The sequence below is a fragment of the Terrapene carolina genome, unplaced genomic scaffold, assembly GCF_002925995.2.
Source record: "Terrapene carolina triunguis isolate 2854851 unplaced genomic scaffold, T_m_triunguis-2.0 Scaffold517, whole genome shotgun sequence".
Classification (NCBI taxonomy): Eukaryota; Metazoa; Chordata; order Testudines; family Emydidae; genus Terrapene; species Terrapene triunguis.
The window spans coordinates 3,464,046-3,477,894 of NW_020664868.1; the positions used below are offsets into that span (position 1 = coordinate 3,464,046).

Consider the following 13,849-nt stretch of genomic DNA (forward strand, 5'->3'; position numbering starts at 1 on the left):
GTAATAATCTTTAATTGGACCAACCAGCTCTTCCTCGGGTCTGGAAAAGGTAGAGTGTCATAGCTAAATACAAGGTCGAACAGATAGCGTAGCATAAGTAGACACCACATTCTAAAGGACCATTCAAGGTGAAGCGACCCTTTAACATCCCTATAGACACAGGACAAAAAGGGGAGTAAGTGGATTACAGATTGTTATAAAATGACATAAATCCAGTGTCATTATTAAGACCATGATTTTTAGTGTCTTGCAAAGTTATAAATTTAAGCTCCCAGGCTTGTCTTTTGAAAGTATTGTGCAGGTTTCCTTTGAGGATGAGGACTGATAGTGATCAGTTTATAACTGACCTTTGTGGGGAAAAAGAGCAACTCTGTGTAAACTCAAAAGCTTGTCTCTTACCAATAGAAGGTGGTCCAATAAAAGATATTACCTCATCCACCTTGTCTCTGATTATGATTAAGGCATTTTAGGGTGTGTGGTCCCAGATTAGATTAAGTTTGTTTGTTTTTTCATATTTCTTACCTATTATAGCATTACTACAGAGCAGAGCTAAGGCTGTTTAGGTGCCTTAAATATGCATTTCTTTCTTTAACATGTTTTGACTTCTTTTAAATATTACCTTAATTTTTAATTGCTTGGGTTTACAATCCTTTATTTTTGGATATTTACAACAATATTACAACAACATTTCTTACCCTTAAATTACTGATACACACTATAGATCTTCGCCTCTTAATGTAGTTCGCGTTCCCAGGAATTTCCTTAGTTTTAAATTTTAAAACGTCATACACAAACACTAAAAAAGAAGCCTAAAGAGAATTCTACCATGCAAGATTTCTATTTATTTCAAGATATGTAGTATCAACCTTACTTGGTTTTAATTTTGACTTTTAAAGGGCAGATTCATTGGTGTACGAAAACAGTGCAATGTCGCCAGAGTTCACAAGCCAGTGGATATGGGTTTAACAACAGCTTTGCGTAACACAAAGCTGCCAAAGTGTTCTGCTGAATCTATCCCTTAGCCTTCTAAACCAAAAAGGACATTGCAGATTGTGTTGCAGAGATCAGTGCTGTGTAAAGGGAGAATAAGGAGAGCCCCGTCCGTAAAACCCAACATGTCTGTGCTTTAAGAGCTTCCCCTGCACTCCCGCCTCAGTTCATCAGTACTTCCTGAATGCACAGTGGAGTTGAGAAAGCAGTGCGTAGGGAGCCTTACAAACTCTGATGGCTCAAGCTAGTATGCCACCATGGAATCTTTAAAGAGCAGTGCTGGTTGGACCACAATCTACTGATGAGAATTCCTGACTAGAGACCACAGAGCCTCAAATCAATGAGTCATTATATGCAATAGAACTGCTGGACAAAAATCAGCTGTGGAGGAAGGGTGGCCATTGGTTGAGTAATCTAACATCACAATGACCCCATTTACGGTTACCCGAGCCTGTCTGTAATCTGTATCATAACAGATACAACTCATCTTAATTACAATTTAATTTCTTCAAATATAGCCTATGTCCATGATTTCAATTAATTTTAACTACGTGGGAAGTTTGAAGTGTGTTATTTCATTGTTAAGATCATTTGAAACAAAGATGACTTACAGATGTTAAATTTCTTAATGGACTCAAATTAACTAACTGTTGCTCAAAATTAATCAATGGATTTACTTGTAAATTCTCAGAAAATTCATAGCGTACTCAGAGTTAGTGCTGCTAGCTTGGGGAAGATATTGCGAAATTGGAATCATGCTTGCTAAGGGGGGGGAACAGGGACACAGGCAAGACTCTGCGGCATCAGAGGTGGGAGCAGAACACTGGGGAATAGACTATCGGCGTATAGAGATACGCCCAACTGGTGTGAAGGGCTTCGGAATATGCTTGCTTAGAAACTAACCCCCAAAAACATCGCATTGTCTGTGCTTCGGACCTCTGGTCTTTTGCTGCTTGCTGTCTGCGTGATAAGAACCAGGAAAGTGGGAGGGTGAAGGGAAAGCCAACACATTTTACTTACGAATCAAAGCAGTTGAAATCCTACTTTAAGTGCAAATTGGAACTCAGCCTTAACTATGAAGTTGCAACAAGCACCTCTGTAACAAAAAAACCCTATAATTGCATATAAAAGATTACAAAATCGGTTACAGCACCGTTCACCTCATAGGAACACAATGCCTTTCCAAAATATGCAAAGTGAGTTTGTGGGTCTCAGCCGAATTCCTAGTAGACAGGAATCTACGTAAACCTCTGTCACAAGTGAGATGGTTTCAGACTCAAAAGGAGAGTGCAGAAGAGACTAAACTCCACTAATGCCCTCACAGGTAACCCCCTCCATACCAGGGTTGAGGTAAAGTGGACATACAAGGCTATGTGGCACTCTTCAATTATTTCAGTTCTACCTGTTCCATTGATAAAATATTTCAGTTCCCAATGCTGACAATTAAATACCTTACCACAAACAAGGTACTTCAGAAAATCCCACCTTAAGTTCCTTTTGAATAAGGTAGTTTTTAATATGTCGATTTAATATCTAGTCATAGGGCCATTTCAAGAAACCTGTGCTCCAGCAAGCCAGAAGTCCTGTTTATTGTCTAATTCAGTAAAGGAATTTGGCAGTTGTGCAGACTGGTTTCAACTGAATTCAGTGGTTCTCAAACTTTTGTATTGGTGATCCCTTTTCACACAGCAAGCCTCTGAGTGCGACCCCCCCTTATAAATTAAAAACACTTTTTTATATATTTAACACCATTATAAATGCTGAATGCAAAGCAGGGTTTGGGGTGGAGGCTGACAGCTCGCGACCCCCCATGTAATAACCTCGCAACCCCCTGAGGGGTCCCGACCCCCAGTTTGAGAACCCCTGGAATAGGTGTACAGCCATGCTGCTTCAGTGATATTTTCTGTTAGTAGATTCAAGAACTTTGAAGTATTCGTTTTCCAGTCTCAACTTCCTGCTAATTTGCCTGAGACATACAGCACAGCAAAATCAAAGACATCGGTCCTGGGGCAATGGAGAACTTCACTCACTACTCGATACTCCCAACATCCCCGCCTATATGGATAAAAATATGGGGGAGGGATTTTGACTGCCAAAACATGACAGTTGGTGGAAAAGAGATCGATGTTCACTGCCAAAGGAGTTTGGCACCAAACACTGTGACTCTCAGTCTCTCAATGTGGAGACGCCCTGGAAAAGAGTAAATCTGATTGCAATGGCTGTGCCTAGTGTTATCAGTAGAACAGAGATAAGTAAAGCACCTTAGGCTATTTTTTAAAAAAGGAATGTTGAAGAACCATTCCTACAGCATCTACTTGCCTAATCTAGATACCTTCAGTTCTAGGGTCTCTCTGGGTTCAAGACTTTTTATCTTCCTCTGCATTTGTTTATTCTCCCGTTTCAGGTTCTGAGCCACAGAGGGGTTCCTTCTTGATTTTAGCTAAGTGTACTTTGTGACACATTCAGAGCTGCTGCATAATAATTTATGACTGTTTGAGTGTCATGATTTACTGCAACAGGAGACTGTCTGAAAAAACCGGCAGGATGGGAAAGAATTGCTCAAGATAAGCCACCTCTTCGCAAACACTTGAGGGTGGTAAAGGAACAATACCAGGACTATTATCTTTGAAGATTTTGCCTCTTCTCCAGCTAACCTACAAAACTAGTATTAATCAGGACAGGAAAAGGCCTGAGAACACATGAGATCAAAAGAACTCTGGCAGGTTTAAAAAGGAATTCTCTCTCAAGAGGCAAGTAGTTGTTCAGGGAAACCCAACTGGGACAACACCCCATTAAGGATGTCTGAAGAAGCTAGGAGGCCCAAGTTACTGTCAGGGAAGGGTATGCATTTAGCTAAGCTAGACATGCATGCAGACTATTTTAAAACCCTTTTTGTCTAAATGTTCTGGGAAATGTTAAAATAAACAATTACTTGGTTCTATGAAGCCTGTCTAATCATTGTATACCATTGGTCACAGACTCCCAAAATGAAGAACCACAGGTTACCCAAATTCAGTCAGACCTGCTGGATAGGCAGGACACTGTAGCCTAGGGCCCAGTCTAAGAGTAGAAGAATTGCAGAATTCCACCCTGGGACAGGTAAAGGCATGAGACTTGACACCTGAAGGGGTTCACTGAAAGAGAACAGAAGGGGGAAACAGGTGCAGCTAGCTCTAACCATGACATACTATACTAATACCAATATATTTGCATAAAATTGTTGGCAATGTATCAAAATATAGTAGTTTCATGTTAACTTCTCGTTACTGTATATGTTAAGCTCGTCAGCATTCCTTTTTTAGTGAAGAAATATACTGATAAACCTGTTTAACATCGCTGCTGTGTAAAAAAAATAATCTCAAAGCATTCACGTGATATCATCTCATGATTGTAGGATTATATGCATGGATAAGGATACTTTCAGGTATGGAGACAAATGGACAAAGGAGGGAGTTAGAATTTAAATTTTTATTCCTGTATGACTAAATTAAGTTAAAAACAAGGCTGTAAAAATTGCTAGCAAGGTGCTTTTAAGGACTCAATTTTGACACCAATTGTTATGTAGTCACCAGTCTCCTGCCTCCTTTTCATGCTCCGTAAAATCTATCGTTGCCATTTATTCTACATATAAAGATGTATTCAAGCCAAAGATTACATCTTCCATCATTATTGATTCTGTACTCTTTGGCATTTCCCCACAGTAAGTCCAAGGAGAAGGACCACTGTGCAACATAACATAAGGTGTTCATCCCTTCTCTTTACGGAGGTGCCCACAACAAGCCCCACACCTCTTGGGAAAAGTGGGCCTCTGGTACCCAAGCTCTGAATCTTCAGACCAGTCAATTATACACCCCAAACCCCCCAAAACTACACACAGGGTGAGGGAAGCACCAAGAAACAGCATGCTCTGAGCTCGCTCCGTTTTCAGTGGATGAAAGTAACTACTGGGCACTCACCCTACTACACCCTCAGAAACCTACATGAGAACAAGCTATGTGGGGGGAGGGTTAAGGTGAAAAATGGTTACAAGTGACACTGCTCTCAAAGATTCGGGGGCCGGGGAGAAGAGGGGGGCACACTTATCCCAAGAACTGTACGGAATAAGTACGGGCAATCATGTTAGACAACCACTTTCGCTACAGTAAAACAAACACTTTAGGTTTTCTTTGGCACAGCATCAGTCTTACTATTAAACGATTTCTTGCTTCAATCACGTTAGATTGTAACATTCAACTTAAGGAAGTAACCCAAGAGTATTCTGCAAGAAGCTTTATTAAGACTAAATAAAACAACACTTATTAGGAACAATATTTTTTACTTAGGTGCAATACAAGGATCTCTCTACACAAGAGAGATGTTCTTTGGTGATGAACTATTTACTATCATCTTCCTTCCTTCCCCACTCTCTGCTACCTTCCTCCACACACAGTTCACAGAGATCTAGTCAGAAATTAGAAATTAAGAACATGTGTAGGGGCAATTTAAAAATATATGAAGTATACAAATGACCGTTAAAGAGTCATTCTGAGCCCAGTTTTTAATGCTCATACTCATTGGGTTGTCTAATTTGTGAGGTTGATGCCAGTTAAGTCAACCGTTCCCCTACTACTCTGTTATTAGAAAGTGTATGCTTTTTTTCTCATGGAGGAAAAAGACTTCTATAATCCAAGGTATATTTTAAGTCTCAAACTCTAAAGCCAGAAATTAGCATCTTACCTTTGTTGTCCTTCTCAAGCTTCGTAAAATGTTCCTTCTCCTTGGATCTTCTCCATCTGCACTTTCATACGGAATAACAGCATTATCCCCCTTATATCCTTGGGATGTCTGGTCTTCTTCTTTCTTCCTAATGGGCCCTAACTCATCATCGCTTCCTACACTGAAACTGGTTCTGTAACTGGCAAATCTCCCAAGTCTCGCACATCTTGTCCGATACAACACAGGTTTACTAACAATAGACACCTTTCGACCACGTTCCAGAGAGCTTGTGTCCATTTCACTGTCTGAACCATTACCACTGCCATTAGATTGAGTTTTGTTAATATTACGAATGGTGATGATTTTGCCTTGGGTGCTGTCATGAGGCACAGAGTATATATTTTCTTCCTCATTCCTTGGTTTGACCACAGCATCCATAGGTTCTGCATAATCAGAAGGGTCAAAACCATCTGTAGGCAGCCAACTACTAGACGACACAGACTTCCTCTGTCCATCTCTATGCCCTTGTTCCAAATAAGACAGATCCCCCTTTGTAATGTCAAAGTGTACAGGGGGCTTTGGTTTCACTGGAGGAGGTACTTTGTTGTTCAGCTTGCTTTCGAAAGTGCTCATAACAGAAAAGACAGACAGACCATCATTCCCCTCCAGCAGTTCCATTGACAGTTTAGAATGATCTTTGGGCAAAGTGGGCATGGATGTGTCCTCTCTAAATGGGCTGTAAGATGGTGGCTCAGTGTCTTCTTCTGAATCCTGAAGGTTTGAATTACAATGAGGTGAGCCAGCCCGAGGTGAATTAAACACTTCTTCTGTCGTGCTGCATGCTTCAGCAGCATTATCATACATATGAGTGGCTTCAATTATATTTTTTTTCTCCACCACATCTTTAAAGAATGAGTGAAAGATCTCAAGTTTATGTTGAGGCGGGCTACAGGGTATTGTCGTAAACTTTCCATCAATTTCTTGGGCAATCTCCTGTCCCTCAGTCATCTGTTCTCGACTTAAGTCATTGTCTAAAATGTCTATTGAGCCATCTGTGAGTGCCACAATTTGAATAGGGATAATATCCTGCACTTCACAAAGAAAGGCACGTAACATAGCCAAGGACGCCTTACGTTTTGCTGAAAAAAACACAATGTACCCATGGACTAACCGGCTTTTCCTAATGCTGAATGAGGAATGGTATGAAAGGATGGACAGTTCTATCCGTCTTTTGTGTGGTCCTATTGGTAGTTCAAGTAGAACTGAGTTACTACTGCCACACTGGGAAGGTCTGCAGGTTTGGGACTGAAGGATAGGTAGAAGGATGTCATCTGCATTAAAAGGATCTCCACACAACAAACACATAACAATTCGAAGGTCAACATCTGCTAAATCTTTGATGCTAGATGTAGAACTTACAAGATTTAAGTTACGCTTCGAGTCCAGTAATCCTTTCAAAACTTGACTGATTTGCTTTTCATTAATGTTACGTCCATATCCAATGCCAGCAGAAGCGGGGTCAAGAAAGACACACTGTAGTTTACTGGCAATCTGTTGACCTTGCTGTATTAAGCTATGCAGTGTTTCTCCACTGGTGTCCCCTCTCTTGTTAACCAGTATTAGTGTCAGAGGAAGATGAACCAAGTGATTGTCCCTTCTGCCAAGGGTGGACTCTCTACTCTTTTCAATACTTTCCACAACGTAAGATAGAGATTCCTTCGAATTATAAAGGCAGAGACAACCGTGTGGCTGAAATGTTGGTGTCTGAAAAGAATTAACAGGAAGTCGGACATTACCCTCAATTGGTCTCAAGGAAAGTTCATACATTTTACCATCTATCACATACTTGTCGTCATTTGTACACAGAGCTCGAATCTCATTTGCTAGTTCACGTGCAAGGCCATCTTTGCCAAGAATAACTAGATTGATCCTATCTATGTTGGAATCAGAAAGCAAGTTTTTCTGATTGCGCTCAGATTGTCTTATAAACCTGGAACTGATCAAGTGCTCGATTTTAGAGTCGATACAAACTGGGCAGCTAGGACAAGTTTCCTTAGTTGGGTGATACACAAAATGAATGTGCTTCAAAATAAGGGCGTCTCGCTCAGCTTGCAGCTTTTGTAAAGATTTAAATCTTTGCTCTTCACCTAAAACCTCCTGAATGACACCCATTTTCTCTTTGCTAGGTTTAGCATCAAGCTCCAGCTCATAAAACAATTCTGAATACTCCAGAAGCAGTTCCTGAAACTCCTCCTTTGCCTTTTCTATCATTTGTTTTTGGTGTTTGCAGTAGATGTCCATATAGACAGATTCCTCCAGCCACATGTAAAATTCCTCATTCATAATAAAACTACGAGCCTCTTCCCATGGTTTTCCAGGTGTTATGAAAGGGGAAGTCTCCAGATTTTCTTTGAAAGCCCTTCTCATTTCTGCTCTTTTCCTCTCATTTCTCAGCTTTTCTAAGTGAGCTTCATAAAGTTGCTCTGCAGGCAGAGTCTCCATCAGGTCAAAAGGAATGCATTCGTTTTCCATGTTGTCTATATGGCTAGTAGCATCCCAAGGGGTCTCATCAAGAACAACAAACCATTTTGAGAAATCTGGCTTAGTCTCCAATAACTTCTCTACTTTTATGCAGCTCAGGTGATCTATTTCATCCAGATTAGGAATAAGAGCATCAAATGCTAGAGGAAGAGCAGCAAGATACATCTTTCTTCTGCGCTCTATATGCTCTTGCTTGAGGCGATGGACATGTTGTAGGAACAGCTTCTTGGCTTTCTGTGTTCCTTCCAAATACACGTAGTCCCGATATTCTGGAGAGGACTGCATCTTTCGGCTGACATTCGACCATGTTTCATTGTGGTTTTTGACAATGCGGCTAACCAGCCATTCATACTTATCTTTTGAAGCAGCTATCTGTTGGCTCTGCTGTTTCAAAGCTTCAAAGTAGGGGATAATTTTAGTCTTCCCCCTACTTTTATCAATTAGCTGCACTAAAGTGCTGAAAGCCAGGTCAACGTTCACATTGGATCTAGCAGATGTCTCCACAACCTGGAGATTCTTTTTGCTTAAGGCAAAAGTATGTGCATCTCTAATGTACCGCTCCACTCCTTCATCACACTTCGTCAGGACCACCACAATGGGCTTTTTTGTTTTTGCTAGTTGATTGTAAAGATTTGAAATAAACTTAAGTTGATCATCAAAGTTCCTGTTCATACCTCTACTAACATCGATGCAGAGAAGAAAGCCATCAATCAGTAGCTTTCCATCTGGCATTTGTTTTTGTTCAAAGTCCTGTTCCAGCCCTAGCTGATCAGTGCAAAAGTACATGAGCTTTTCAGCTGATGCAAGTTTGGTTGCAGCTGCCCTTTTGATATAGGGCTGCAGGGCCGTGCTACGATGTGGCTGAAAAGTCTGGTCGTCAATAAATTCAGTCTGTTCCACAATATGCATTTTACAGTCCACGCAATCCTCCAGGGGACGCCCAACTTCCCCCCAGTACAGAAAGTGATCATTATTGACGACCCTTCCTCCAAAGTCACTGGTGCTGAGAACTGAAGTGTGGTCCAAATGAAAGTCATCTGCACTAGGCCGCACAAACCGATTGCAGAGGCAAGACTTCCCAATGCCACATTGCCCCTTCTCCTTCTCCGTCCCGGACAATCCCACCACATTAATGTTGTAGGTGGGAGTGCGAGCATCTTGCTTTCTTGCCATCATCATCATCCACACATCCTGCCACAGTCAACTGCTTCCGAGAGGATTAGTGTTTCCAGTACTCCGTGCAATTTCAAAGCTTGCTGGAGGAGGGGTGACAGTTATCAATCCAGGCGGACTGCCAGGGCAATGAAGTTTGCTGTTCCCATACCGTATGCACCAGCAGCAGCTCAGTTCTCACTGAGTCTCATCATTGGATAGCCTGCATTTCCCCCTAGGAAAAAGAAAAAGAATAATCAGTATTACAGCTCTGAAATTATAGTACGACTAGAACTGAACTCAAGAAAGACTCGGTCAGTACAGTTCAATACATTGCATTTAATCACAAACACAAATGGCAACTAGTTGTAAACTGTTCCTTAAAATATTTTATCAATGCAGTGTCTCAATCTTATTATTCTGACTTTCACACTCATTTGCCATCTCCCAGAAGTCCCACTGCTTAGCTGTATATGTTTGGTCACCCAAACGAATGGGAATACTAGGCTAGGAGAGGTACTCTGACCATGCTACCACCTCAACCATGATTTTGTAATCAGTTAGAAGGAGATCACCTCACCCAGTTACAAGTTACAGTTCAGTTTGTGTCCACACAGCAATTTTTCTTCCATCACATTTATGTTTGTGTATCTGCACCTACCATGCACCTAAATCAAGTTTGTAACAGTGCACTAGACAGTTCTCCTTCTGGTCTCAACTGGGATTTGAGTGCCTGGAGAACATGCACAAAGATAAGCATAAGAGGCAACCACACCAGCTGGCAGGAGGGAAGACCACCCAAACCAGGTACACAGACACAGGTGAGGGTCCTGCTCCCAGTTCAAAAAGCTGTGACAGACTGATTACAGGATAACATGTGCCAGCCTAGGCCTCTGGCAAGGACAAAACATTTAACTTCCATGGTTACTAACCGCATGCTAGCCTAGCCACGATGGACACTACTTACCCAGCCATCATTATAACTGCCATATCTTGTGGTGTGTTGGCACAAACCACAAGTCAGCCATGTCACTAAAGGTTACAAACTCAGTTAAAAGTTGTAGTTTGCACAGGACCTTAGGGTGAGGGCTGGAGAAGGGAGCAACCCACCCTCGAAAGCCTGGGAGCAAGTACTCCGCAGGAAAAATGAGTCAGCCTGACAGAGACTTGAAGGGGAGAAATAAGAGTCAGTTCTGGAGACAGGAGAAAGCCCATCCACCCCCAAGGGAAGGGGGGAGGGGAGGGGAGGGGAGGGAAGGAGACGAAACACTGCATATGTATTCCTGTTTAACATATTGAAAATAATTCCTAGAGCAGCAGAATGTAAAGTCTTCTGTTTGCCTTCCAGCTAAGATCAAGTATGGTTCTAGTCTAATATCTGATATGTCTTCTACCAGGAGGATTATCTCCTGTACTTGCGGGGGAACAGACTCAATCTAACAGGATCATAGTAGTTCAGAGAGTGAAAAGATCTAAGTAAACCCCATAAAAAGGAATATACTTTCCATATACTTAACCAAGATTTATATACTAAAACAAGGAAGTCCTCTTAAACTAATGCCTAATGAAGGAATGGTTCCAATTATACTATTTTTCAATATGGTGATATGTTTAAATAGCAGAAATTGGAGAGGGGAGGTTGCTTAAAAGGAAAATCTCAGAATGATGTTGATGTGGTAAGCTTTTTAAAATGAGACAGAAATTAACTGGTATACTGGTAACACTGTTGGTCTTCACAGTAACTCTGTCTGTTGCTAAGCATTGAATATGCAGCTAGTATAAAATATTTTCTTTGCTTTGATGTCTGGATAATGCAGTTTTACAAGTTCTTCTGTTGGACTGAATTACACAACAGACAAAGGCTGCTGTAAATTTGAAATTGGTATTGTGCATTTGCGTTTGAGAAGGCAATCTTAACACTTGATCTTAAGCACATTCAACTTCTTTAAAAGGTGGTTAAAATTAGCGGAGTCACCCGGCTAGATTATCTAAAACCCACAAAAGCAATGACGGTACACCATGGTAGTCAGTTACCAGGAGTGATGACAGGATCCTTAGAGTCCAAATCTGGAGATTTTCTCTTTAGTATCTTTAGCTCCTCAAAGACCAGACATGGCTGAGGGATGAAGATCTCTATATTTGTAAGTACCATACTTCACTCCTTAAAAACCAGAGTCCATAGGTGAAAGGGCAAATTGGGGATATTGTGTGATGTAAGCTATTCTGTCCAATATTTTTATTATTATTATTATTTTGAACAGCTACTCTGAACATTAAATTTAAAGAACTACTTATACTTCCTGGAAAGCTCAGCATATTAATGGTTCAGAAAAATTTTGCTTGAATGTTATTTTCAGGGGGGATGGGTGCTATCCTCTCATCCATTAATGAGAAAATGTGCATGTAAAGAGCTTCTCTAGGAGCTTAGCTGCTACACCTGCTTATTTCCCAATCCTTGCCAATCTTCTGACATTTCCACCAATTAATGTCTCTGAAAATATCAGCTTCAGGTACGGAAGAAATCTGGCTCAGTCAGTTACCTAACAAAGATCCCAAGTTATGCCAGTTTATCTAAAGGTGTGTTTTTAACCTGTGTGAACATATTCTGTTTAAAACTGCTTCGGCTTACACCTGTGAATTCACCAATGCAAGGAAGATCAACATAAGAGCGCATCCACACAGGGATAACTAAATCAGTTTAAAAACACACTTTTAGATAAACCTGTGCAACTTCATATTTAGCCCAGGCCCCAGGTTCAAGAGAGAAGGGAAATCTAGAAAATACAGAATAAGCAAGCAGATTTGTTTCTGAACAGAATGCTTCCAGTAAGTTTAAGTCTTTATCTGGGCATCTCAGTGGTTTCCCTGTCCCACCCCAGATGCCTTAACTTTGGGGGCAGGGGGAAATATGAAATGTTAAAGTTACTGCTGAAATCTAGGAAACGTCAGTCCAATACCTGTGCAAATCACCCAGGACAAGGAGTGCTACAAAAGTTTGTCCAACAACATTAACAGTCACATTGCATTTTCTATATACCTTCTGGTATAAATTAGGTCAAACAATAATATACTGGGCTAAGATTTTCAAGAGTGACCATTGATTTCAGGTACCTCTTATAGGACCTGATATTCAAAGTGCCGAGCATCCACCCTCTGAAAAATCAGGTCCCTTTAGAGCATCAAGTTGGGCACTCAAAAATTGAGGCACTCAAAGTCACAAGTCACTTTTGAAAAACCTTCATCTGAAGCTACACATTATTGTCCAAATTTGTATTTTTATATTATACATGCATTCGGTAGCCAAAAAGGGTAACTTTTTAAAATTGTTACATCATATGTCACTCCCTCCTGGGAACAGCGGATACGATCTTTAAAATCCTGGTTACACTGATTGGAGAAACATATAGCCAACTTTGTGCGTGCTCACTTCAAAGGGCACGTGGGTATAAGCCAGCGGAAGAATTTAGCAAAAAGGCAGGTCAGACAGAATCAAATAATACTGAACAATAAAATTTACAACGACAACTAGGTTGTGGAGCCTTTGTTCTCAATAACAGCCCCAAGTTAGATGTGTCAGTCAGTAAACACACCCAACACTGTAAGTGCAGGTAAGCAACAAGTATATACTCGTTCATAAGCCGATTTTCCCCCACCAGTTGCTGTCCCGGCCCGTCAGGGTAAGCAGCTGGCGCGCTGGGACACTTGGTTTACTTAGGTTTACCTCCATGCCTGCGGACGCTCGAGGTAAACAAACCATCTCGGCCTACCAGTGGCTTATCCTGATGGCCCAGGAGCCAAAGTTTGCTGACCCCTGAATTATAGGGTCGGCTTATGAATGGGTCATAAAAATTTTCCATTTTTACTTATCCATCTTGGGGGGGTTGGCTTATAAACGAACCGGCTTATGATTGAGTATATACGCATACGGTAACTACATTAACCATGTCAAGATAGGATCGTCTGTTTGTCCTGAGTTGCTGGACAATTAAGAGTTTACTAGCCTGCACCTAGAACTTCTAAATATTAATTTTTATATCATGAGACTCGTAGTAGAAAGGCATTCCATCAGTTTCCTGGACCCAAGTTTTGGTACAGGCACATTTCAAGTTTTTTGAGAGGACAAGGTACTTGTCAATCTTGAGAGTTACTTCAACTGAATGCTGAAGTGATGTTCCCACACTGTTCTAGTAGGACTGGATTCTGTATTCCTACATCCTAAATGAAGTTATATGGGATAGTGTATTTATCCTCAAACAGTTCTTTTTAAAACTGATCACAAATTAACCCAATTTAAGGGATGTTTTGGGGAACAGGAATGACAATTTGTATGCCAGTGGAATGTGCATAATTACATGCTGTAGGAAATCAGAGTTTATAAAGGAAACTCCAAATGACCCTTGAGTATGGCACTAAAGGATGCCATTACACTGATGCTGAACATATTGTAGGTATATCAGTGTGGAAGGATTTC

General features: G+C 41.0%; 1 protein-coding gene across 1 annotated transcript in view; it reads right to left on the reverse strand.

Annotated features, from left to right (window-relative positions):
- The window catches only part of ARHGAP35 (Rho GTPase activating protein 35), a 63,133-nt gene extending 53,534 nt beyond the window's left edge, over positions 1–9,599 (reverse strand). Inside the window, exon 1 of the mRNA XM_024219183.3 lies at positions 5,707–9,599. Within this exon, the coding sequence (XP_024074951.2) occupies positions 5,707–9,408 (3,702 nt within the window). The 5' untranslated portion in view covers positions 9,409–9,599. The remainder of the gene's footprint in view (positions 1–5,706) is intronic.
- Positions 9,600–13,849: the final 4,250 nt, after the last annotated feature.